Below are 23374 nucleotides of genomic sequence, written 5' to 3'. Positions count from 1 at the left end.
TATTTTCTACATTGTAGAATAATAGTGAAGACATCAACACTATGAAATAACGTATATATGAAATCATGTAGCAACCAAGAAAGTGTTAACAAAAATGTAAATATATGCCTTGATGACAGATTTGCTCACTCTTGGTCCTAGACTTGGTGCTCCGGTACTGCTTGCCGTGCGGTAGCAGAGAGAACAGTCTATGACTATAGGGTGGCTGGAGTCTTTGACAATTTTTTAGGGCCTTCCTCTGACACCGCCTGGTGTAGAGGTCCTGGATGGCAGGAAGCTTGGCCCCAGTGATGTACTGGGCCGTACGCACTACCCTCTGTAGCCCCTTGCGGTCGGATACCAAGCAGTTCCCATACCAGGCGGTGATGCAACCGGTCTGGATGCTCTTGATGGTGCAACTTTAGAACTTTTTTGAAAATCTGGGGACCCATGCCAAATCTTTTCAGTCTCCTAAGGGGGAAAAGGCGTTGTCGTGCCCTCTTCACAACTGTCTTGGTGTGTTTGGACCATGATAGTTTGTTGGTGATGTGGACACCAAGGAACTTGAAACTCTCGACCCGCTCCACTACAGCCTTGTCAATGTGAATGGGAGCGTGTTCGGCCCTCCTTTTCCTGTAGTCCACGATCATCTCCTTTGTCTTGCTCACATTGAGGGAGAGGTTGTTGTCCTGGCAGCACATTGCCAGGTCTCTGACCTCCTCCCTATAGGCTGTCTCGTCGTTGTTGTTGATCAGGCCAACCACGTCAACTTAATGATGGTGTTGGAGTCGTGTTGGCCACGCAGTCATGGGTGAACACAGGGAATACAGGAGGGGACTAAGTACACACCCCTGACGGGCCCCAGTGTTGAGGATCAGCATGGCAGATGTGTTGTTGTCGACCCTTTCCACCTGGGGGCAGCCCGTCAGGAAGTCCAGGAACCAGTTGCAGATGGAGGTGTTTAGTCCCAGGGTCCTTAGCTTAGTGATGAGCTTTGAGGGCACAATGGGGTTGAACGCTGAGCTGTAGTCAATGAATAGCATTCTCACATAGGTGTTCCTTTTGTCCAGGTGGGAAAGGGCAGTGTGGAGTGCGATTGAGATTGCGTCACCTGTGGTTATGTTGGGGCGGTATGCGAATTAGAGGGGGTCTAGGGTTTCCGGAATCATGGTGTTGATGTGAGCCATGACCAGCCTTTCAAAGCACTTCATGGCTCCCGACGTGAGTGCTACTGGACAGAAATATAGGGAGGTTTCCTTCGCTACTGGACAGAAATATAGGGAGGTTTCCTTCGCTACTGGACAGAAATATAGGGGGGTTTCCTTCGCTACTGGACAGAAATATAGGGGGTTTCCTTCGCTACTGGACAGAAATATAGGGGGTTTCCTTCGCTACTGGACAGAAATATAGGGGGTTTCCTTCGCTACTGGACAGAAATATAGGGAGGTTTCCTTCGCTACTGGACAGAAATATAGGGAGGTTTCCTTCGCTACTGGACAGAAATATAGGGAGGTTTCCTTCGCTACTGGACAGAAATATAGGGAGGTTTCCTTCACTACTGGACAGAAATATAGGGAGGTTTCCTTCGCTACTGGACAGAAATATAGGGAGGTTTCTTTCGCTACTGGACAGAAATATAGGGGGTTTCCTTCGCTACTGGACAGAAATATAGGGGGTTTCCTTCGCTACTGGACAGAAATATAGGGAGGTTTCCTTCGCTACTGGACAGAAATATAGGGAGGTTTCCTTCGCTACTGGACAGAAATATAGGGAGGTTTCCTTCGCTACTGGACAGAAATATAGGGAGCTTTCCTTCGCTACTGGACAGAAATATAGGGAGGTTTCCTTCGCTACTGGACAGAAATATAGGGAGGTTTCCTTCGCTACTGGACAGAAATATAGGGGGGTTTCCTTCACTACTGGACCAAAATATAGGGGGGTTTCCTTCGCTACTGGACAGAAATATAGGGAGGTTTCCTTCGCTACTGGACAGAAATATAGGGGTGTTTCCTTCGCTACTGGACAGAAATATAGGGAGGTTTCCTTCGCTACTGGACAGATATATAGGGAGGTTTCCTTCGCTACTGGACCGAAATATAGGGAGGTTTCCTTTGCTACTGGACAGAAATATAGGGAGGTTTCCTTCGCTACTGGACAGAAATATAGGGAGGTTTCCTTCGCTACTGGACAGAAATATAGGGAGGTTTCCTTCGCTACTGGACAGAAATGTAGGGAGGTTTCCTTCGCTACTGGACAGAAATATAGGGAGGTTTCCTTCGCTACTGGACAGAAATATAGGGAGGTTTCCTTCGCTACTGGACCGAAATATAGGGAGGTTTCCTTCGCTACTGGACCGAAATATAGGGAGGTTTCCTTCGCTACTGGACAGAAATATAGGGAGGTTTCCTTCGCTACTGGACAGAAATATAGGGAGGTTTCCTTCGCTACTGGACAGAAATATAGGGAGGTTTCCTTCGCTACTGGACAGAAATATAGGGAGGTTTCCTTCGCTACTGGACAGAAATATAGGGAGGTTTCCTTCGCTACTGGACAGAAATATAGGGAGGTTTCCTTCGCTACTGGACCGAAATATAGGGAGGTTTCCTTCGCTACTGGACAGAAATATAGGGAGGTTTCCTTCGCTACTGGACAGAAATATAGGGAGGTTTCCTTCGCTACTGGACAGAAATATAGGGAGGTTTCCTTCGCTACTGGACAGAAATGTAGGGAGGTTTCCTTCGCTACTGGACAGAAATATAGGGAGGTTTCCTTCGCTACTGGACAGAAATATAGGGAGGTTTCCTTCGCTACTGGACCGAAATATAGGGAGATTTCCTTCGCTACTGGACCGAAATATGGGGAGGTTTCCTTCGCTACTGGACCGAAATATAGGGAGGTTTCCTTCGCTACTGGACAGAAATATAGGCAGGTTTCCTTCGCTCCTGGACAGAAATATAGGGAGGTTTCCTTCGCTACTTGACAGAAATATAGGGAGGTTTCCTTCGCTACTGGACAGAAATATAGGGAGGTTTCCTTCGCTACTGGACAGAAATATAGGGAGGTTTCCTTCGCTACTGGACAGAAATATGGGGAGGTTTCCTTCGCTACTGGACAGAAATATAGGGAGGTTTCCTTCGCTACTGGACCGAAATATAGGGAGGTTTCCTTCGCTACTGGACAGAAATGAGTTACTTTTTAAATGTATTGAACCTTTATTGAACCAGTTGAGAACTAGTTTTCATTTAAAACTGAGACCTGGCCAAGATAAAGCAAAAACATACAACGACACAGAGTTACACATAAACAAACGTACAGTCAAATAACACAATAGAAAAGAATCTATGTGCAGCAATGAAAAGGCCGTACATAGAGGTGAAATAATTACAATTTAGCATTAACACTGGAGTAATGTGCAGGTGATAATGTGCTAGTAGAGATACTGGGGTGCAGAAGGACTTACCGCCCCGTGAGTGTTACGGGGTAGTCATTTAGGCAGATTACCTTCGCTTTCTTGGGCACAGGGACTATGGTGGTCTACTTGAAACATGTATGTACTACAGACTCTGTCAGGGAGAGGTTAAACATGTAGGTATTACAGACTCAGTCAGAGAGAGGTTAAACATGTAGGTATTACAGACTCTGTCAGAGAGAGGTTAAACATGTAGGTATTACAGACTCTGTCAGAGAGAGGTTAAACATGTAGGTATTACAGACTCGGTCAGAGAGAGGTTAAACATGTAGGTATTACAGACTCTGTCAGGGAGAGGTTAAAAATGTAGGTATTACAGACTCAGTCAGAGAGAGGTTAAACATGTAGGTATTACAGACTCGGTCAGGGAGAAGTTTTCTAGCATCTCATTTTGACTGATGCATTACTAGCTAGCTAGATCAGCACTCCTGCTCTAAGATATATTATGAAAATGGGCCCAGGACATGAAATGTCACTGGTTTTATTCAGTGACTATGTTTACGAACACTATTTGGCAATGGATCTGAGTTCTCCCGGCTTTGCAAAGCTGAAGGCTGGCTCCCATTTTTGCACCCTCTCCCCTGGAAGACAATAAGATCCAACACAAGAGTCTAGATCAGGAAGTAGAATCATAGTTATGGACTTGCAAACAGAAGTCCTCATACTGTCCATAACGTTGTAACATGTGGTTAGAGCAAGGCCTATGGCTAGCTAAAATTAGCTTATTCTCTTTGAGAAGGTCTGTTAATTATGCTAGTTAGCTAGCCAGGCGTCCAGTTAATGTTCAACATAGTGGAGACTCGTTTGATATCAAAATATTTAGTTATATTTACCATTTGGATGTCATGTGAACCTCTTCCACAACAATTCCCATGAGCTTAATACATTTTCAATTTCATAATTGTGCACTCTCCTCAAACAATAGCATTGTATTATTTCACTGTAATAGCTACTGTAGATTGGACAGTGCAGCTAGATTAACAAGACTTGTATCTTTCTGCCCATATCAGATATGTCTATGTCCTGTGATTCTTTTTTGTTATCTACAACCTCATGCTAATCACATTAGCTCAACCGTCCCGCGGGGGGGATACTGATCCCGTAGAGGTTTTAAATGGAAACTGAAATCTGGACACTGACTGTAGGTCTATAACTTGTCACATAACCTTAATATTAACTCATGCAGAATTAAGCATTTCTTGCAATAAAATTATACATCAAATTTAGGCACAATTTTGACTCGGGAACAGGAGAGGAGAAATATGATTTATTTCTTTCAGCATCTTGAGAGAATGTGAATGTGCATTTAGGGACCGTATGCAAAGGTGTTATCTTTATCAGCATCATAAAAGCTGATAGTCTTTCAACCATAGTTAGGGACCGTATGTAAAGGTGCTGTCTTTATCAGCATCATAACAGCTGATAGTATTTCAACCATAATATAATATGCATCCAAGCTGAACTGAAATCTGATCAGAAACATGTTGGGTTATTTTCACAGCTTTCTATTTTCTTACAACCGGTCAAACTAATTTGATTTGGAAATTTTGCACAGAAAATCGTTCCTGTTTTTTTTCTTATTGCAGTTTCTCCCCAGTCCCTAGATGTCTTCGCTCCGCGAGAGGACTTTACCGATGTCAACTAGATTGAAGCATTCATTCTATCATTTATGACATTATTCTGGAGAGCAGGGGTTTCTTCAGTCTTCTGGGGCAACATATAATGACAGTAGAGAAGCTGTATGTATCTAACAACAAGCTGACTAACAAATAGTTAACCAAAAGGTTGCATATTATAAGCAGAAACAAAGCTTATCTGAATCAGGCAGAAAATGTCCTTACAACCAGTCAAACTGATTTTTCTCCCCCGGTCCCTAAACCTCTTTGCTCTGTGAAAGAAGCAGTGATGACAGAGAAAACGTTACAGATATCAACTAGATGGAAACATCCATTCTATCATTTATGACATTATTCTGGAGAGCAGGGGTTTCTTCAGTCTTCTGGGGCAACATATAATGACAGTAGAGAAGCTGTATATATCTAATTATAGACAAGTTGACCAACAAATAACCTACCAAAATTGTTAACAACCTACCCCCTGTCAAAAAATTGTTCTGCCGTCTCTGACTGTAATTTACAGCGTATTTGCTATATTTTCGGGTTACGGTCGGCTGTGGGCCTCAGATTTTCATTCAGCGACATTGCAGTGAGAACTGAGCGGAAAACATCTTCTCCCCCGACTTAAGCCTTCATGGTAACATCACCTCCATCTATCTAACATCACCTCCATCTATCTAACATCACCTCCATCAATCTAACATCACCTCCATCTATCTAACATCACCTCCATCTAACTAACATCACCTCCATCTATCTAACATCACCTCCATCTAACTAACATCACCTCCATCTATCTAACATCACCTCCATCTATCTAACATCACCTCCATCTAACTAACATCACCTCCATCTATCTAACATCACCTCCATAACGACCGCTCTGAACTTCTCTGATTTATAAAGAGAGCTCTGATCTTCTCTGTTTTATAAAGACCACTCTGATTTTCTCTGATTTATAAAGACCGCTCTGATCTTCTCTGATTTATAAAGACCGCTCTGATCTTCTCTGATTTATAAAGACCGCTCTGATCTTCTCTGATTTATAAAGACCGCTCTGAACTTCTCTGATTTATAAAGACCGCTCTGAACTTCTCTGATTTATAAAGACCGCTCTGATCTTCTCTGATTTATAAAGACCGCTCTGAACTTCTCTGATTTATAAAGACCGCTCTGAACTTCTCTGATTTATAAAGACCGCTCTGATCTTCTCTGATTTATAAAGACCGCTCTGATTTTCTCTGATTTATAACGACCGCTCTGAACTTCTCTGATTTATAAAGACCGCTCTGATCTTCTCTGATTTATAAAGACCGCTCTGAACTTCTCTGATTTATAAAGACCGCTCTGATCTTCTCTGATTTATAAAGACCGCTCTGATTTTCTCTGATTTATAACGACCGCTCTGATCTTCTCTGATTTATAAAGAGAGCTCTGATCTTCTCTGTTTTATAAAGACCACTCTGATTTTCTCTGATTTATAAAGACCGCTCTGATCTTCTCTGATTTATAAAGACCGCTCTGATCTTCTCTGATTTATAAAGACCGCTCTGATCTTCTCTGATTTATAAAGACCGCTCTGATCTTCTCTGTTTTATAAAGACCGCCCTGATTTTCTCTGATGTGACGCATGCTAAAGCTCTTTGTTTAATAGTGAAAGTCAAGTCCTTTCTTTTCTTGCCACTCACTCTGAAGATCAGAGCGGTCTTTATAAATCAGAGAAGCTCAGAGCGGTCTTTATAAATCAGAGAAGATCAGAGCGGTCTTTATAAATCAGAGAAGATCAGAGCGGTCTTTATAAATCAGAGAAGCTCAGTGTCACGTTTCTTCAAAATCGAACCCAGAAGCAGACCAGGACAAGGAGAGTAGGAAGAAGGTGAGTATTTATTTACAAGTGAATGTGAATGGGTAGATATATCCAGGTGGCGTAGCGGGCAGCGGTGGTGAGTTGATGGGAGTAAATAGGTGGATCCAATGGGGTAGCGGAATCCTCCGACGACCAGGTGGGAATGGGGTAAATGATCCGGGTGAGTAACTGAAGACAGAACAAACGGAGGTAAGTTTAAGGCAGGCAATACGTAAAAACCAACAAAACAAATTCTATCCAACTTGAGGCTGATACTATGGCACAACATACTGTTCATGGCTAACGATCCGGCAGGGAATGGATGTCAGGTCCGGGCTTATGAAGAGGAGAGATGATGATAAGGACCAGGTGTGCAGATAGCTGATGGGATACAGGTGCGGGTAATCAGAACTCCCAACTGGCTACATTGCCCGGCAACCAGACAGGGTGCGTTCCAGGACGCCGGAAAAAACACTCCAGGACAGAACACAGGCAAAAAACAGACTCGGGAAACGGGATTCGTGACACTCAGAGCTGTCTTTATAAATCAGAGAAGATCAGAGCTGTCTTCATAAATCAGAGAAGGTCAGAGCTGTCTTTATAAATCAGAGAAGAACAGAGCGGTCTTTATAAATCAGAGAAGATCAGAGCGGTCTTTATAAATCAGAGAAGATCAGAGCGGTCTTTATAAATCAGAGAAGATCAGAGCTCTCTTTATAAATCAGAGAAGATCAGAGCTCTATTTATAAATCAGAGAAGATCAGAGCTGTCTTTATAAATCAGAGAAGATCAGAGCGGTCTTTATAAATCAGAGAAGATCAGAGCGGTCTTTATAAATCAGAGAAGATCAGAGCTGTCTTTATAAATCAGAGAAGATCAGAGCGGTCTTTATAAATCAGAGAAGATCAGAGCGGTCTTTATAAATCAGAGAAGATCAGAGCGGTCTTTATAAATCAGAGAAGATCAGAGCGGTCTTTATAAATCAGAGAAGATCAGAGCGGTCTTTATAAATCAGAGAAGCTCAGAGCGATCTTTATAAATCAGAGAAGCTCAGAGCGATCTTTATAAATCAGAGAAGATCAGAGCGGTCTTTATAAATCAGAGAAGATCAGAGCGATCTTTATAAATCAGAGAAGATCAGAGCGGTCTTTATAAATCAGAGAAGATCAGAGCGGTCTTTATAAATCAGAGAAGGTCAGAGCGATCTTTATAAATCAGAGAAGATCAGAGCGGCCTTTATAAATCAGAGAAGATCAGAGCGGTCTTTATAAATCAGAGAAGATCAGAGCGGTCTTTATAAATCAGAGAAGATCAGAGCGGTCTTTATAAATCAGAGAAGATCAGAGCGGTCTTTATAAATCAGAGAAGATCAGAACTGTCTTTATAAATCAGAGAAAATCAGAGTGGTCTTTATAAATCAGTGAGGCCCCACACTGCTACATTATAACTGGCCAGGGGCCCCACACTGCTACATCATCAATGGCCAGGGGCCCCACACTGCTGCATCATAACTGGCCAGGGGCCCCACACTGCTACATCATCACTGGCCAGGGGCCCCACACTCCTACATCATAACTGGCCAGGGCCCCACACTGCTACATCATCACTGGCCAGGGGCCCCACACTGCTAAATCATAACTGGCCAAGGGCCCCACACTGCTACATCATCACTGGCCAGGGGCCCCACACTGCTACATCATAACTGGCCAGGGGCCCCACACTGCTACATCATCACTGGCCAGGGGCCCCACACTGCTACATCATACCATTAATATCACATCATAACTGACCAGGGAGCCCACACTGCTACATCATCACTGGCCAGGGGCCCCACACTGCTACATCATCACTGGCCAGGGCCCCACACTGCTACATCATACCATTAATATCACATCATAACTGACCAGGGAGCCCACACTGCTACATCATCACTGACCAGGGGCCCCACACTGCTACATCATCACTGACCAGGGGCCCCACACTGCTACATCATACCATTAATATCACATCATAACTGACCAGGGGCCCCACACTGCTACACCATAACTGGCCAGGGGCCCCACACTGCTACATCATAACTGACCAGGGCCCCACACTGCTACATCATACCATTAATATCACATCATAACTGACCAGGGGCCCCACACTGCTACACCATAACTGGCCAGGGGCCCCACACTGCTACATCATAACTGACCAGGGGCCCCACACTGCTGCATCAGGCTTCGTTATTGTCAGGCTCATTAGAATATGAGTCATTATCATATTGTTGCCAAGGAGCGATTTCAGTGTTTCTACATCTGGTTTGCATATCATTGATTTAAAGAACAGAGTTTGTTTGTCCTGTCTCGGGGTGATCACACGCACGCACAGACCGGAAATTGAAAACTTCCGAAAGGAAGGCTACTGCCCTCCAAACGTGGACACATATGGATGCATACACAACACACACACACACACACACACACACACAACACACACACACAACAAATACACAACACACACAACAAATACACAACACACACACACAACACACACACACAACACACACACATGTGCACACCACACACTCTCTCTTTATCCATATGACCAAGTCAAAGACCAGCCTTCTATAATGCCAGGAGTTTGAAGATGCATGAAGAAACCATACAGAGCATTCAGGAAATATTCAGAGCCCTTGACATTTTTACACATTTTCTTACGTTTCAGCCTTATTTTAAATTTATTAAATAGTTTTTTTTCTCATCAATTTACACACAATACCCCATAATGATAAACGCAAAAACTGTTCTTTAGAAATGTTTGCAAATTTATTACAAATTTAAAAAACTGAAATATCTTATTTACATAAGTACTCAGTCCTTTTGCTATGAGACTTGAAATGGAGCTCAGGTGTATCCTGTTTCCATTGATCATCCTTGAGATGTTTTTACAACTTGATTGGAGTTCACCTCTGGTCCTCTTCCTCTGGTCCTCTTCCTCTGGTCCTCTCCCTCTGGTCCTCTCCCTGTGGTCCTCTACCTCTGGTCCTCTCCCTCTGGTCCTCTCCCTCTGGCCCTCTCCCTCTGGCCCTCTCCCTCTGGTCCTCTCCCTCTGGTCCTCTCCCTCTGGTCCTCTCCCTCTGGTCCTCTCCCTCTCCTCTCTGGTCCTCTACCTCTGGTCCTCTCCCTCTGGTCCTCTCCCTCTGGTCCTCTCCCTCTGGTCCTCTTCCTCTGGTCCTCTCCCTCTGGTCCTCTCCTCTCTGGTCCTCTCCCTCTGGTCCTCTCCCTCTGGTCCTCTCCCTCTGGTCCTCTTCCTCTGGTCCTCTCCCTCTGGTCCTCTCCCTCTCCTCTCTGGTCCTCTCCCTCTGGTCCTCTCCCTCTGGTCCTCTCCCTCTGGTCCTCTTCCTCTGGTCCTCTCCCTCTGGTCCTCTCCCTCTCCTCTCTGGTCCTCTTCCTCTGGTCCTCTCCCTCTGGTCCTCTCCCTCTCCTCTCTGGTCCTCTCCCTCTGGTCCTCTCCCTCTGGTCCTCTCCCTCTGGTCCTCTTCCTCTGGTCCTCTCCCTCTGGTCCTCTCCCTCTCCTCTCTGGTCCTCTCCCTCTGGTCCTCTCCCTCTGGTCCTCTCCCTCTGGTCCTCTCCCTCTGGTCCTCTTCCTCTGGTCCTCTCCCTCTGGTCCTCTCCCTCTCCTCTCTGGTCCTCTTCCTCTGGTCCTCTCCCTCTGGTCCTCTCCCTCTCCTCTCTGGTCCTCTCCCTCTGGTCCTCTCCCTCTGGTCCTCTCCCTCTGGTCCTCTCCCTCTGGTCCTCTCCCTCTCCTCTCTGGTCCTCTCCCTCTGGCCCTCTCCCTCTGGTCCTCTCCCTCTGGCCCTCTCCCTCTGGCCCTCTCCCTCTGGCCCTCTCCCTCTGGTCCTCTCCCTCTCCTCTACCTCTGGTCCTCTCGCTCTGGTCCTCTTCCTCTGGTCCTCTTCCTCTGGTCCTCTCCCTCTGGTCCTCTCCCTCTGGCCCTCTCCCTCTGGCCCTCTCCCTCTGGCCCTCTCCCTCTGGTCCTCTCCCTCTCCTCTACCTCTGGTCCTCTCCCTCTGGTCCTCTTCCTCTGGCCCTCTCCCTCTGGTCCTCTCCCTCTGGTCCTCTCCCTCTCCTCTACCTCTGGTCCTCTCCCTCTGGTCCTCTTCCTCTGGCCCTCTCCCTCTGGTCCTCTCCCTCTGGTCCTCTCCCTCTGGTCCTCTCCCTCTGGTCCTCTCCCTCTGGTCCTCTCCCTCTGGTCCTCTCCCTCTGGTCCTCTCCCTCTCCTCTCTGGTCCTCTCCCTCTGGTCCTCTCCCTCTGGTCCTCTCCCTCTGGTCCTCTCCCTCTGGTCCTCTCCCTCTGGCCCTCTCCCTCGGGTCCTCTCCCTCTGCTTCTGGTCCTCTTCCTCTGGTCCTCTCCCTCTGGTCCTCTCCCTCTGGTCCTCTCCCTCTGATTCTGGTCCTCTCCCTCTGGTCCTCTCCCTCTGCTTCTGGTCCTCTTCCTCTGGTCCTCTCCCTCTGGTCCTCTCCCTCTGGCCCTCTCCCTCGGGTCCTCTCCCTCTGCTTCTGGTCCTCTTCCTCTGGTCCTCTCCCTCTGGTCCTCTCCCTCTGGTCCTCTTCCTCTGGTCCTCTCCCTCTGGTCCTCTCCCTCTCCTCTCTGGTCCTCTCCCTCTGGTCCTCTCCCTCTGGTCCTCTCCCTCTGGTCCTCTCCCTCTGGTCCTCTCCCTCTGGTCCTCTCCCTCTGGTCCTCTTCCTCTGGTTCTCTCCCTCTCCCTCTGGTCCTCTCCCTCTGGTCCTCTCCCTCTCCTCTCTGGTCCCCTCCTCTCAGGTCCTCTCCCTCTGGTCCTCTCCCTCTGCTTCTGGTCCTCTTCCTCCCTCTCTCTATGAAAATAACAACATTTCCCCCTCTCTCCTCCAGCCACTGAAGGGATTATTATTATAATATTAGATGACTATTATTATTTTAAGATGCACTGCTGTAGCATCCATTTCATCCTCTCTCCCTCATCCTCTCCCCCTTCCTCCCTCTCTCTACTAAAATACCAAAACATCCCTCTCTCCCTCATCCTCTCCCCCTTCCTCCCTCTCTCTACTAAAATACCAAAACATCCCTCTCTCCCTCATCCTCTCCCCCTTCCTCCCTCTCTCTACTAAAATACCAAAACATCCCTCTCTCCCCCAGCCTCTGAAAATGCACTGCCATAGCTGTGCGTTGGTCACCAGCTCTGGTCACCTGATGGGTGGTGGTCGCGGCGAGGAGATTGACCGGGCGGAGTGTGTGATCCGTATGAACGACGCCCCCACGGCGCTGGGGTACGGGCGAGACGTTGGGCGCCGCACCTCGCTACGCGTCATCGCTCACTCCAGCATGCAGAGGGTCCTACGGAACCGCCACGAACTGCTCAACGCATCCCAGGTTCGATGATTCTCTGGGATTTCAAACGTGCATCTTGTGTAAACGGTTTGTGTGAACAGCAACACTCTCGACTCCGAACTAGACATATGACGACGGGGTACAAGTCCCTACTCAGCCTCTCCTCTCTGTGTCCTGATCTCATATACTTCCATTACTTCTTTCTGCATGTTGTTGATGAATGTTGTACTACTGGGGACAATCTAGGTCACAGTGTTATCTACTGGGGACAATCTAGGACTGTTGTTGATGAATGTTGTACTACTGGGGACAATATAGGTCACAGTGTTATCTACTGGGGACAATATAGGACTGTTGTTGATGAATGTTGTACTACTGGGGACAATATAGGACTGTTGTTGATGAATGTTGTACTACTGGGGACAATATAGGTCACAGTGTTATCTACTGGGGACAATATAGGACTGTTGTTGATGAATGTTGTACTACTGGGGACAATATAGGACTGTTGTTGATGAATGTTGTACTACTGGGGACAATATAGGTCACAGTGTTATCTACTGGGGACAATATAGGACTGTTGTTGATGAATGTTGTACTACTGGGGACAATATAGGTCACAGTGTTATCTACTGGGGACAATATAGGACTGTTGTTGATGAATGTTGTACTACTGGGGACAATATAGGTCACAGTGTTATCTACTGGGGACAATATAGGACTGTTGTTGATGAATGTTGTACTACTGGGGACAATATAGGTCACAGTGTTATCTACTGGGGAAAATATAGGACTGTTGTTGATGCGTGTTTTACTTGCAACCCCAAAAAACATTCAATAAAATTCCCTCTAAAAGGCACATTGTCAATAGTGCAGTGCGCTTGTCGACAAAGAAACCTATGATTGAATCCCGGCATAAGTGTTTTTAATAATGCTTTCACGGTGTTATCTACTGGGGACAATATAGGTCACAGTGTTATCTACTGGGGACAATATAGGTCACAGTGTTATCTACTGGGGACAATATAGGTCACAGTGTTATCTACTGGGGACAATATAGGTCACAGTGTTATCTACTGGGGACAATATAGGTCACAGTGTTATCTACTGGGGACAATATAGGTCACAGTGTTATCTACTGGGGACAATATAGGTCACAGTGTTATCTACTGGGGACAATATAGGTCACAGTGTTATCTACTGGGGACAATATAGGTCACAGTGTTATCTACTGGGGACAATATAGGTCACAGTGTTATCTACTGGGGACAATATAGGTCACAGTGTTATCTACTGGGGACAATATAGGTCACAGTGTTATCTACTGGGGACAATATAGGTCACAGTGTTATCTACTGGGGACAATATAGGTCACAGTGTTATCTACTGGGGACAATATAGGTCACAGTGTTATCTACTGGGGACTGTTGGGATGACTTCGTTGATGCACTTATCGATGAAGCCAGCTGACTGAGGTGTTGTATTCTTCAATGCCATTGGATGAATCCCGGAACATATTCCAGTCTGTCCCAACAAATCAATCCTGTAGCTTAGCATCCGCGTCATCTGACCACTTCTGTATTAAGAGAGTCACTGATACTTCTTACTTTAGTTTTTGCTTGTAAGCAGGAATCAGGAGGATCGAATTATGTTCAGATTTGCCAAATGAAGGGCGAGGGAGAGCTTTGTATGCGTCTCTGTGTGTGGAGTAAAGGTGGTCTAGGGTTTTTTTCTCTCTGGTTGCATATTTAACATGCTGGTAGAAATGAGATAAAATGGATTTAAGTTTGCCTGCATTAAAGTCCCCGGCCACTAGGAGTGCTGCTTCTGGATGAGCATTATCTTGTTTGCTTATGGCCTTATAGAGTTGGTTGAGTGCGGTCTTAGTGCCAGCATTGGTTTGGTGGTAAATAGATGGCTATGAATAATACAGATGAGAACTCTCTTGGTAGATAGTGTGGTCTACAGCTTATCATGGGATACTCTACCTCAGGCGAGCAGAACCTTGAGACTTCTTTAATATTAGACATTACGCACCAGCTGTTATTGACAAATAGACACAGACCCTCCCCCTCGTCTTACCAGACGTAGCTGCTCTGTCCTGCCGATACACGGAGAAGCCAGCCAGCTCTATATTATCCGTGTCGTCGTTCATCCACGTCTTGGTGAAACATAAGATATTACAGTTTTTAATGTCCCGTTGGTAGGATAGTCTGAATCATAGATCATCCAGTTTTTTCCCCCAATTATTGGCCAATAATACCAAAGGTAGTGGTGGTTTACCTACTTGTCAGCAAATTCTTCAAACAATGTGAAAAAACTCAACAAAATAGCACAGTTGGTAACGTTACATTCTCCTCCCTCTAGGACACAGTGTTGATCAGTAGTAACATTAGATTCTCCTCCCTCTAGGACACAGTGTTTATCAGTAGTAACATTACATTACATTCTCCTCCCTCTAGGACACAGTGTTTATCAGTAGTAACATTACATTACATTCTCCTCCCTCCAGGACACAGTGTTTATCAGTAGTAACATTACATTCTCCTCCCTCTAGGACACAGTGTTTATCAGTAGTAACATTACATTCTCCTCCCTCCAGGACACAGTGTTTATCAGTAGTAACATTACATTCTCCTCCCTCCAGGACACAGTGTTTATCAGTAGTAACATTACATTCTCCTCCCTCTAGGACACAGTGTTTATCAGTAGTAACATTACATTCTCCTCCCTCCAGGACACAGTGTTTATCAGCAGTAACATTACATTCTCCTCCCTCCAGGACACTGTGTTTATCAGTAGTAACATTACATTCTCCTCCCTCCAGGAAACAGTGTTTATCAGTAGTAACATTACATTCTCCTCCCTCCAGGACACAGTGTTTATCAGTAGTAACATTACATTCTCCTCCCTCCAGGACACAGTGTTTATCAGTAGTAACATTACATTCTCCTCCCTCCAGGACACAGTGTTGATCAGTAGTAACATTACATTCTCCTCCCTCTAGGACACAGTGTTCATCAGTAGTAACATTACGTTCTCCTCCCTCCAGAACACAGTGTTTATCAGTAGTAACATTACATTCTCCTCCCTCCAGGACACAGTGTTGATCAGTAGTAACATTACATTCTCCTCCCTCTAGGACACAGTGTTCATCAGTAGTAACATTACGTTCTCCTCCCTCCAGGACACAGTGTTTATCAGTAGTAACATTACATTCTCCTCCCTCCAGGACACAGTGTTTATCAGTAGTAACATTACATTACATTCTCCTCCCTCCAGGACACAGTGTTTATCAGTAGTAACATTACATTCTCCTCCCTCCAGGACACAGTGTTTATCAGTAGTAACATTACATTACATTCTCCTCCCTCCAGGACACAGTGTTTATCAGTAGTAACATTACATTCTCCTCCCTCCAGGACACAGTGTTTATCAGGAAGTAACGTTACCTTCTCCTCCCTCTAGGACACAGTGTTTATCAGTAGTAACATTACATTACATTCTCCTCCCTCCATGACACAGTGTTTACCAGTAGTAACGTTACCTTCTCCTCCCTCTAGGACACAGTGTTTATCAGAAGTAACATTACATTCTCCTCCCTCCAGGACACAGTGTTTATCAGTAGTAACATTACATTCTCCTCCCTCTAGGACAAAGTGGTTATCAGTAGTAACATTACATTCTCCTCCCTCCAGGACACAGTGTTTATCAGCAGTAACATTACATTCTCCTCCCTCCAGGACACAGTGTTTATCAGTAGTAACATTACATTCTCCACCCTCCAGGACACAGTGTTTATCTTCTGGGGGCCCAGTAATTACATGCGACGGGATGGGAAGGGTCTGGTCTACAACAACCTGAGGTTGATGAACCAGGTGCTGCCCAAACTAAAGGTCTACATCATCTCCAGGCAGAAGATGCTGCAGTTTGACGAACTCTTCAAGAGGGAGACGGGCAAGGACAGGTGAGTTTCACCTGCAAGCTAGAGTACTGTAAAAAATGATGAGTGGAACAGAAGTGGCTCGGAGTCTGAGATGAACCACGATGAGACTTAAAAGACTTTCGTTATCTCCCAAAGTAAGTTTGCATAAATAAGTCAACTGCTTCCTTTAAAGAACGGAAAACATTACAAAAGTTACATTAGAAGTCGTGATCAGTATTGGCAACATTTAGGCTTTTTCTTCCTCTTCAAATATTACATGATTAATTTAGAAGAAAGAACTTAATCTCAAATCAAAAAATTGAGTTACTAATATATTTACTAAATAAACTAAAAGAAAAAAATCTAATAAATCAAAAAGTAAATGTACATAACAATAATGAGGCTATATACAGGGTATTACGGTACAGAGTCAATGTGGAGGCTATATACAGGGTATTACGGTACAGAGTCAATGTGGAGGCTATATACAGGGTATTACGGTACAGAGTCAATGTGGAGGCTATATACAGGGTATTACGGTACAGAGTCAATGTGGAGGCTATATACAGGGTATTACGGTACAGAGTCAATGTGGAGGCTATATACAGGGTATTACGGTACAGAGTCAATGTGGAGGCTATATACAGGGTATTACGGTACAGAGTCAATGTGGAGGCTATATACAGGGTATTACGGTACAGAGTCAATGTGGAGGCTATATACAGGGGTACTGGTACAGAGTCAATGTGGAGGCTATATACAGGGGACCGGTACAGAGTCAATGTGGAGGCTATATACAGGGTGTGTACAGAGTCAATGTGGAGGCTATATACAGGGTGACGGTCAGAGTCAATGTGGAGGCTATATACAGGGGTACCGGTACAGAGTCAGTGTGGAGGCTATATACAGGGGGTACCGGTACAGAGTCAGTGTGGAGGCTACATACCGGTACAGAGTCATGTGGAGGGTGTACTGGTACAGAGTCAGTGTGGAGGCTATATACAGGGGGTACCGGTACAGAGTCAATGTGGAGGCTATATACAGGGGTACTGGTACAGAGTCAATGTGGAGGCTATATCAGGGGGTACCGGTACAGAGTCAATGTGGAGGCTATATACAGGGTGTACCGGTACAGAGTCAATGTGGAGGCTATATACAGGGTGTACCGGTACAGAGTCAATGTGGAGGCTATATACAGAGTCAGTGTGGAGGCTACAGGGGGTATACAGAGTCAATGTGGAGGCTATATACAGGGTGCGGTACAGAGTCAATGTGGAGGCTATATACAGGGGGAGTCAGTGTGGAGGCTATATACAGGGGTACTGGTACAGAGTGTGGAGGCTATATACAGGGGTACTGGTACAGAGTCAATGTGGAGGCTATATACAGGGGTACTGGTACAGAGTCAATGTGGAGGCTATATACAGGGGGTACCGGTACAGAGTCAATGTGGAGGCTATATACAGGGGGTACCGGTACAGAGTCAATGTGGAGGCTATATACAGGGTGTACGGTACAGAGTCAATGTGGAGGCTATATACAGGGTATTACGGTACAGAGTCAATGTGGAGGCTATTTACAGGGTATTACGGTACAGAGTCAATGTGGAGGCTATATACAGGGTATTACGGTACAGAGTCAATGTGGAGGCCATATACAGGGTATTACGGTACAGAGTCAATGCGGAGGCTATATACAGGGGTACCGGTACAGAGTCAATGTGGGCTATATACAGGTGTACCGGTACAGAGTCAATGTGGAGGTACAGGGGTACCGGTACAGAGTCAATGTGGAGGCTATATACAGGGGGTACTGGTACAGAGTCAATGTGGAGGCTATATACAGGGGTACTGGTACAGAGTCAATGTGGAGGCTATATACAGGGGTACTGGTACAGAGTCAATGTGGAGGCTATATACAGGGGGTACCGGTACAGAGTCAATGTGGAGGCTATATACAGGGGTACCGGTACAGAGTCAATGTGGAGGCTATATACAGGGTGTACCGGTACAGAGTCAATGTGGAGGCTATATACAGGGTATTACGGTACAGAGTCAATGTGGAGGCTATTTACAGGGTATTACGGTACAGAGTCAATGTGGAGGCTATTTACAGGGTATTACGGTACAGAGTCAATGTGGAGGCTATATACAGGGTATTACGGTACAGAGTCAATGTGGAGGCTATATACAGGGTATTACGGTACAGAGTCAATGTGGAGGCTATATACAGGGTGTTACGGTAAAGAGTCAATGTGGAGTCTATTTACAGGGTGTTATGGTACCAAGTCAATGTGGAGGCTATATACAGGGTGTTACGGTACAGAGTCAATGTGGAGGCTATATACAGGGTGTTACGGTAGAGGCTATATACAGGGGGTACCAGTACAGAGTCAATGTAGAACCTGTATACAGGGGGAAACGGTACAGAGTCAATGTGGAGGCTATACACAGGGGGTACTGGTACAGAGTCAACATGGAGGCTATGTACAGAGGGTACCAGTACCGAGTCAATGTGGAGGCTATGTACTGGGGGTACCAGTACAGAGTCAATGAGGAGGCTATATACAGGGGGGTACTGGAACAGAGTCAATGAGGAGGCTATATACAGGGGGGTACTGGTACAGAGTCAATGAGGAGGCAATATACAGGGGGTACTGGTACAGAGTCCATGTGGAGGCTATATACAGGGGGTACCGGTACCTAGTCAGTGTGCGGGGGTACAGGTTAGTCGAGGTGATTTGTAAAGTGACTGCAGAGATAATGAACAGCGAGTAGCACCAGTGTAAAAACAAAGGGGGGGCCAATGTAAATAGTCCGGTGGCCATTTGATTAGTTGCTCTGCAGTCTTATAGCTTGGGGGTAAAAGCTGTTAAGAAGCCTTATGGTCCTAGACTTGGTGCTCCGGTACCACTTGCCGTGTGGTAGCGGAGAGAATAGTCTATAACTTGGGTGACTAGAGTCTTTAAAAAAATGTTGGGCCTTCCTTGACACCGCCTAGTATATAGGTCCTGGATGGCAGGAAGCTTGGCCACAGTGATATACTGTGCCATACGCACTACCTTCTGTAGTGCTTTACGGTCAGATACCAAGCAGCTCCCATACCAGGCGGTGATGCAACTGGTCAGGATGCTCCCGATGGTGCAGCTGTATAACTTATTGAGGATCTGGGGACCCATGCCAAATCTTTTCAGTCTCCTGAGGGGGTAAAGGTGTTGTCGTGCCCTCTTCACAACTATCTGTGTGTTTGGACCATGATAGATCGTTGGTGATGTGGACACCAAGGAACTTGAAACTCTCGACCCGCTCCACTACAGCCCCATTGATATTAATGGGGGCCTCTTCGGCCCTCCTTTTCCTATAGTCCACAATCATCTCCTTTGTCTTGCTCACATTGAAAGAAAGGCACCACACTGCCAGGTCTCTGACCTCCCTATAGGCCGTCTCATCGTTGTCGGTGATCAGGCCAACCACGTCAACTTAATGATGGTGTTGGAGTTGTTTGGCCATGCAGTCATGGGTAAACAGGGAGTACAGGAGGGGACTGAGCATGCACCCCTGAGGGGCCCCAGTGTTGAGGATCAGCATGGCAGATGTGTTGCTACCTACCCTTACCACCTGGGGGCGTCCGGTCAGGAAGTCCAGGATCCAGTTGCAGAGGGAGGTGTTTAGTCCCAGAGTCCTCAGCTTAGTGATGAGCTTCGTAGGCACTATGGTGTTGAACGCTGAGCTGTCGTCAATGAACAGCATTCTCACATAGGTGTTCCTTTTGTCCAGGTGGGAAAGGGCAGTGTGGAGTGCGATTGAGATTGCGTCACCTGTGGATCTGTTGGGGCGTTATGCGAATTGGAGTGGGTCTAGGGTTTCTGGCATGATGGTGTTAATGTGAGCCGTGACCAGCCTTTCAAAGCACTTCATGGCTACCGACGTGAGTGCTACTGGACAGAAATATAGGGAGGTTTCCTTTGCTCTGTTTGAAACATGCAGGTATTACAGACTCGGTCAGGGACATGTTGAACATTTCAGTCAAGACACTTTCCAGTTGGTCCGTGCTTTAATACGTCCTGGTAATCTGTCTGGCCCCGCGGCTTTGGGAATGTTGACCTGTTTGAAGGTCTTGCTCACATCGGCTACGGAGAGCGTGATCACACAGTTGTCCGGAACAGCTGGTGCTCTCATGCATGCTTCAGGATCTCCCTCAGATAGTGTTTCCCTCTCTCTCTTTCTCTCTCTCGCTCTGAGGCGTGGCTCTGGGAGTCTGTCTGCTGCTGGGATCCTATCTGATTAAATGGCACCCTATTCCCTACATAGTGCACCCTATTCCCTACATAGTGCACTACATTTGACCAGGGCTCATAGATCTCTAGTCAAATGTAATACACTAACTAGGGAATAGGGGGCCATTGGGGACACAAGTCCTGATGACACCAGGCTCCCTTCAGACAGGCAGACACCACCAGGAAAATCCCTTTGGGGAGTATTTAGCGCCCGATTCAGTCTTGTGAAATGTAGGTCTTTCCTACACACGCCTCTCCTACGCACTTCTCAGGTGTGGTTCCCTTGAATAAATGTAATTGAACCGCTGAAAACCCTTCCATTTATCGGCCAGCAGATTTCTTCATGGGAGTATTTCTTCAATAGGGTCTTAAGTACATCTATCTAAAGCCACAGGTTTCCTGTAGACGGGACACTAGGCATTCAGGCCAACGAGTTCAATCTTGGTTTCACCAGACCAGTGAATCTTGTTTCTCATGGTCTGAGAGTCCTTTAGGTGCCTTTAGGCAAACTCCCAGCAGGCTGTCATGTGCCTTTTACTGAGGAGTGGCTTCCAACTGGCCTCTTTACCATAAAGGCCTGATTGGTGGAGCGCTGCAGAGATGGTTACCGCACATTTTTTAATTTTTTTATTTAACTTTTCTTTATTATCTATTTCAATTGCTTTGGTAATTTAAATATTTGTTTCCTATGCCAATAACGCCCATTTAATTTAATTGAGAGAGAGAGAGAGAGAGAGAGAGAGAGAGAGAGAGAGAGAGAGAGATTTGGATGAGTTTACATGGACATGGGAGACTGATTACCTACCTATGCCAGACAATCTTCTATAACCTCATTCCACCTCCCCTCCTCCCTGTCTCTCTCTACCCCCCCCTTTCCCTCTCTCCCTCCCCCTCCTCCAGGCGAATCTCTAACTCGTGGTTGAGTACTGGTTGGTTCACTATGACCATAGCTCTGGAGCTGTGTGACCGGATCAATGTCTACGGCATGGTGGCTCCAGACCACTGCAGGTGAGAACTGATCTCCCTCTCTGTCTCTCTCTCTCTCTCTCTCTCTCTCTGTCTCTCTCTCTCTCTCTGTCTCTCTCTCTCTCTCTCTGTCTCTCTCTCTCTCTCTCTCTCTCTCTCTCTCTGTCTCTCTCTGTCTCTCTCTCTCTGTCTCTCTCTGTCTCTCTCTCTCTCTCTCTCTCTCTCTCTCTCTCTCTCTCTCTCTCTGTCTCTCTCTCTCTCTCTCTCTGTCTCTCTCTCTCTTTCTGTCTGTCTCTCTCTCTGTCTCTCTCTGTCTCTCTGTTTCTCTCTCTCTCTCTCTCTCTCTCTCTCTCTCTCTCTCTCTCTCTCTCTCTCTCTGTCTCTCTCTCTCTCTCTCTTCTCTCTCTCTCTCTCTCTCTGTCTCTCTCTCTCTCTCTCTCTCTCTCTCTGTCTCTCTCTCTCTGTCTCTCTCTCTCTCTCTCTCTCTCTCTCTCTCTCTCTCTGTCTCTCTCTCTGTCTCTCTCTCTCTCTCTCTCTCTCTCTCTCTGTCTCTCTCTCTCTCTCTGTCTCTCTCTAATAATCTATTCTGTGTTCCTGTTGCCCCCCTAGAGAGCCCCAGCCCCCATCCTCCCCCTCCCCTACCACTACTACGAGCCCTCGGTCCAGAGGAGTGTGCCATGTACATCAGCCATGAGCGGGACCGCAGGGGCAGCCATCACCGCTTTATCACAGAGAAGAGGGTCTTCACCAGCTGGGCTCGAACCTTCAACATCCACTTCTACCAGCCTGACTGGGAGCCCCCGCCGCTGACCCCGCTAACCGCTGACCACCGCTAACTGCTGACCCCGCTAGCCGCTGACCCCGCTAACCTCTGAACCCGCAAACCGCTGACCCCGCTAACCGCTGATCACTGTTAACCGCTGACCCCCGCTAACCACTGACCCCCACTAACCACTGACGACTGCTAACCATTGACCACTGCTAACCACTGACCCCGCTAACCACTGACCCCCGCTAACCACTGACCACTGCTAACCGCTGACCCCGCTAACCACTGACCCCGCTAACCACTGACCACTGCTAACTGCTGACCCCGCTAACCACTGACCACTGCTAACTGCTGACCCCGCTAACCACTGACCACTGCTAACCACTGACCCCGCTAACCACTGACCTCCGCTAACCACTGACCCCCGCTAACCGCTGACCCCCCTAACCGCTGACCACTGCTAACCACTGACCACTGCTAAACGCACCCCTGCTAACCACTGACCACTGCTAACCACTGACCCCGCTAACAACTGACCACTGCTAACCGCTGACCCCCGCTAACCACTGACCACTGCTAACCACTGACCCCCGCTAACCACTGACCTCCGCTAACCACCCCGCGCTGACCGCTGACCCCCGCTAACCATTGACCACTGCTAACCACTGACCACTGCTAACCGCTGACCCCGCTAACCACTGACCCCCGCTAACCACTGACCACTGCTAACCGCTGACCCCGCTAACTGCTGACCCCTGCTGACCGCTGACCCCGCTAACCACTGACCACCGCTAACCACTGATCCCCGCTAACCGCTGCCACCCGGCTAACCACTGACCCCACTAACAGCTGACCACCACTGATTCCTGCTAACTGCTGACCCTGCTGACCCCGCTGACCCACACTGACCCCCGCTAACCGCACTCAGAGATGGAGTAGACCATGGTCAAACAGTGGAAGGTCTCAGAGATGGACTTGGCTGGAGCAGACCATGGTCAAACAGTGGAAGGGCTCAGAGATGGAGTAGACCATGGTCAAACAGTGGAAGGTCTCAGAGATGGAGTAGACCATGGTCAAACAGTGGAAGGTCTCAGAGATGGAGTAGACCATGGTCAAACAGTGGAAGGTCTCAGAGATGGAGTAGACCATGGTCAAACAGTGGAGTGGCTCAGAGAG

General features: G+C 46.9%; 1 protein-coding gene across 1 annotated transcript in view; it reads left to right on the top strand.

Moving 5' to 3' along the window:
* The window catches only part of st6galnac5a (ST6 (alpha-N-acetyl-neuraminyl-2,3-beta-galactosyl-1,3)-N-acetylgalactosaminide alpha-2,6-sialyltransferase 5a), a 55795-nt gene extending 33263 nt beyond the window's left edge, over positions 1–22532 (top strand). Inside the window, 6 exon segments of the mRNA XM_042329231.1 lie at positions 12071–12304; positions 16051–16229; positions 21364–21471; positions 22039–22060; positions 22063–22084; positions 22087–22532. Of these exon segments, the coding sequence (XP_042185165.1) occupies positions 12071–12304; positions 16051–16229; positions 21364–21471; positions 22039–22060; positions 22063–22084; positions 22087–22265 (744 nt within the window). The 3' untranslated portion in view covers positions 22266–22532.
* The last annotated feature ends 842 nt before the right edge of the window (positions 22533–23374 follow it).

This window comes from Oncorhynchus tshawytscha, linkage group LG10 (assembly GCF_018296145.1).
Source record: "Oncorhynchus tshawytscha isolate Ot180627B linkage group LG10, Otsh_v2.0, whole genome shotgun sequence".
Lineage (NCBI taxonomy): Eukaryota > Metazoa > Chordata > Actinopteri > Salmoniformes > Salmonidae > Oncorhynchus > Oncorhynchus tshawytscha.
Note: the sequence above shows the minus strand (reverse complement) of the source record. Positions and strands in the feature narration are given on the sequence as shown.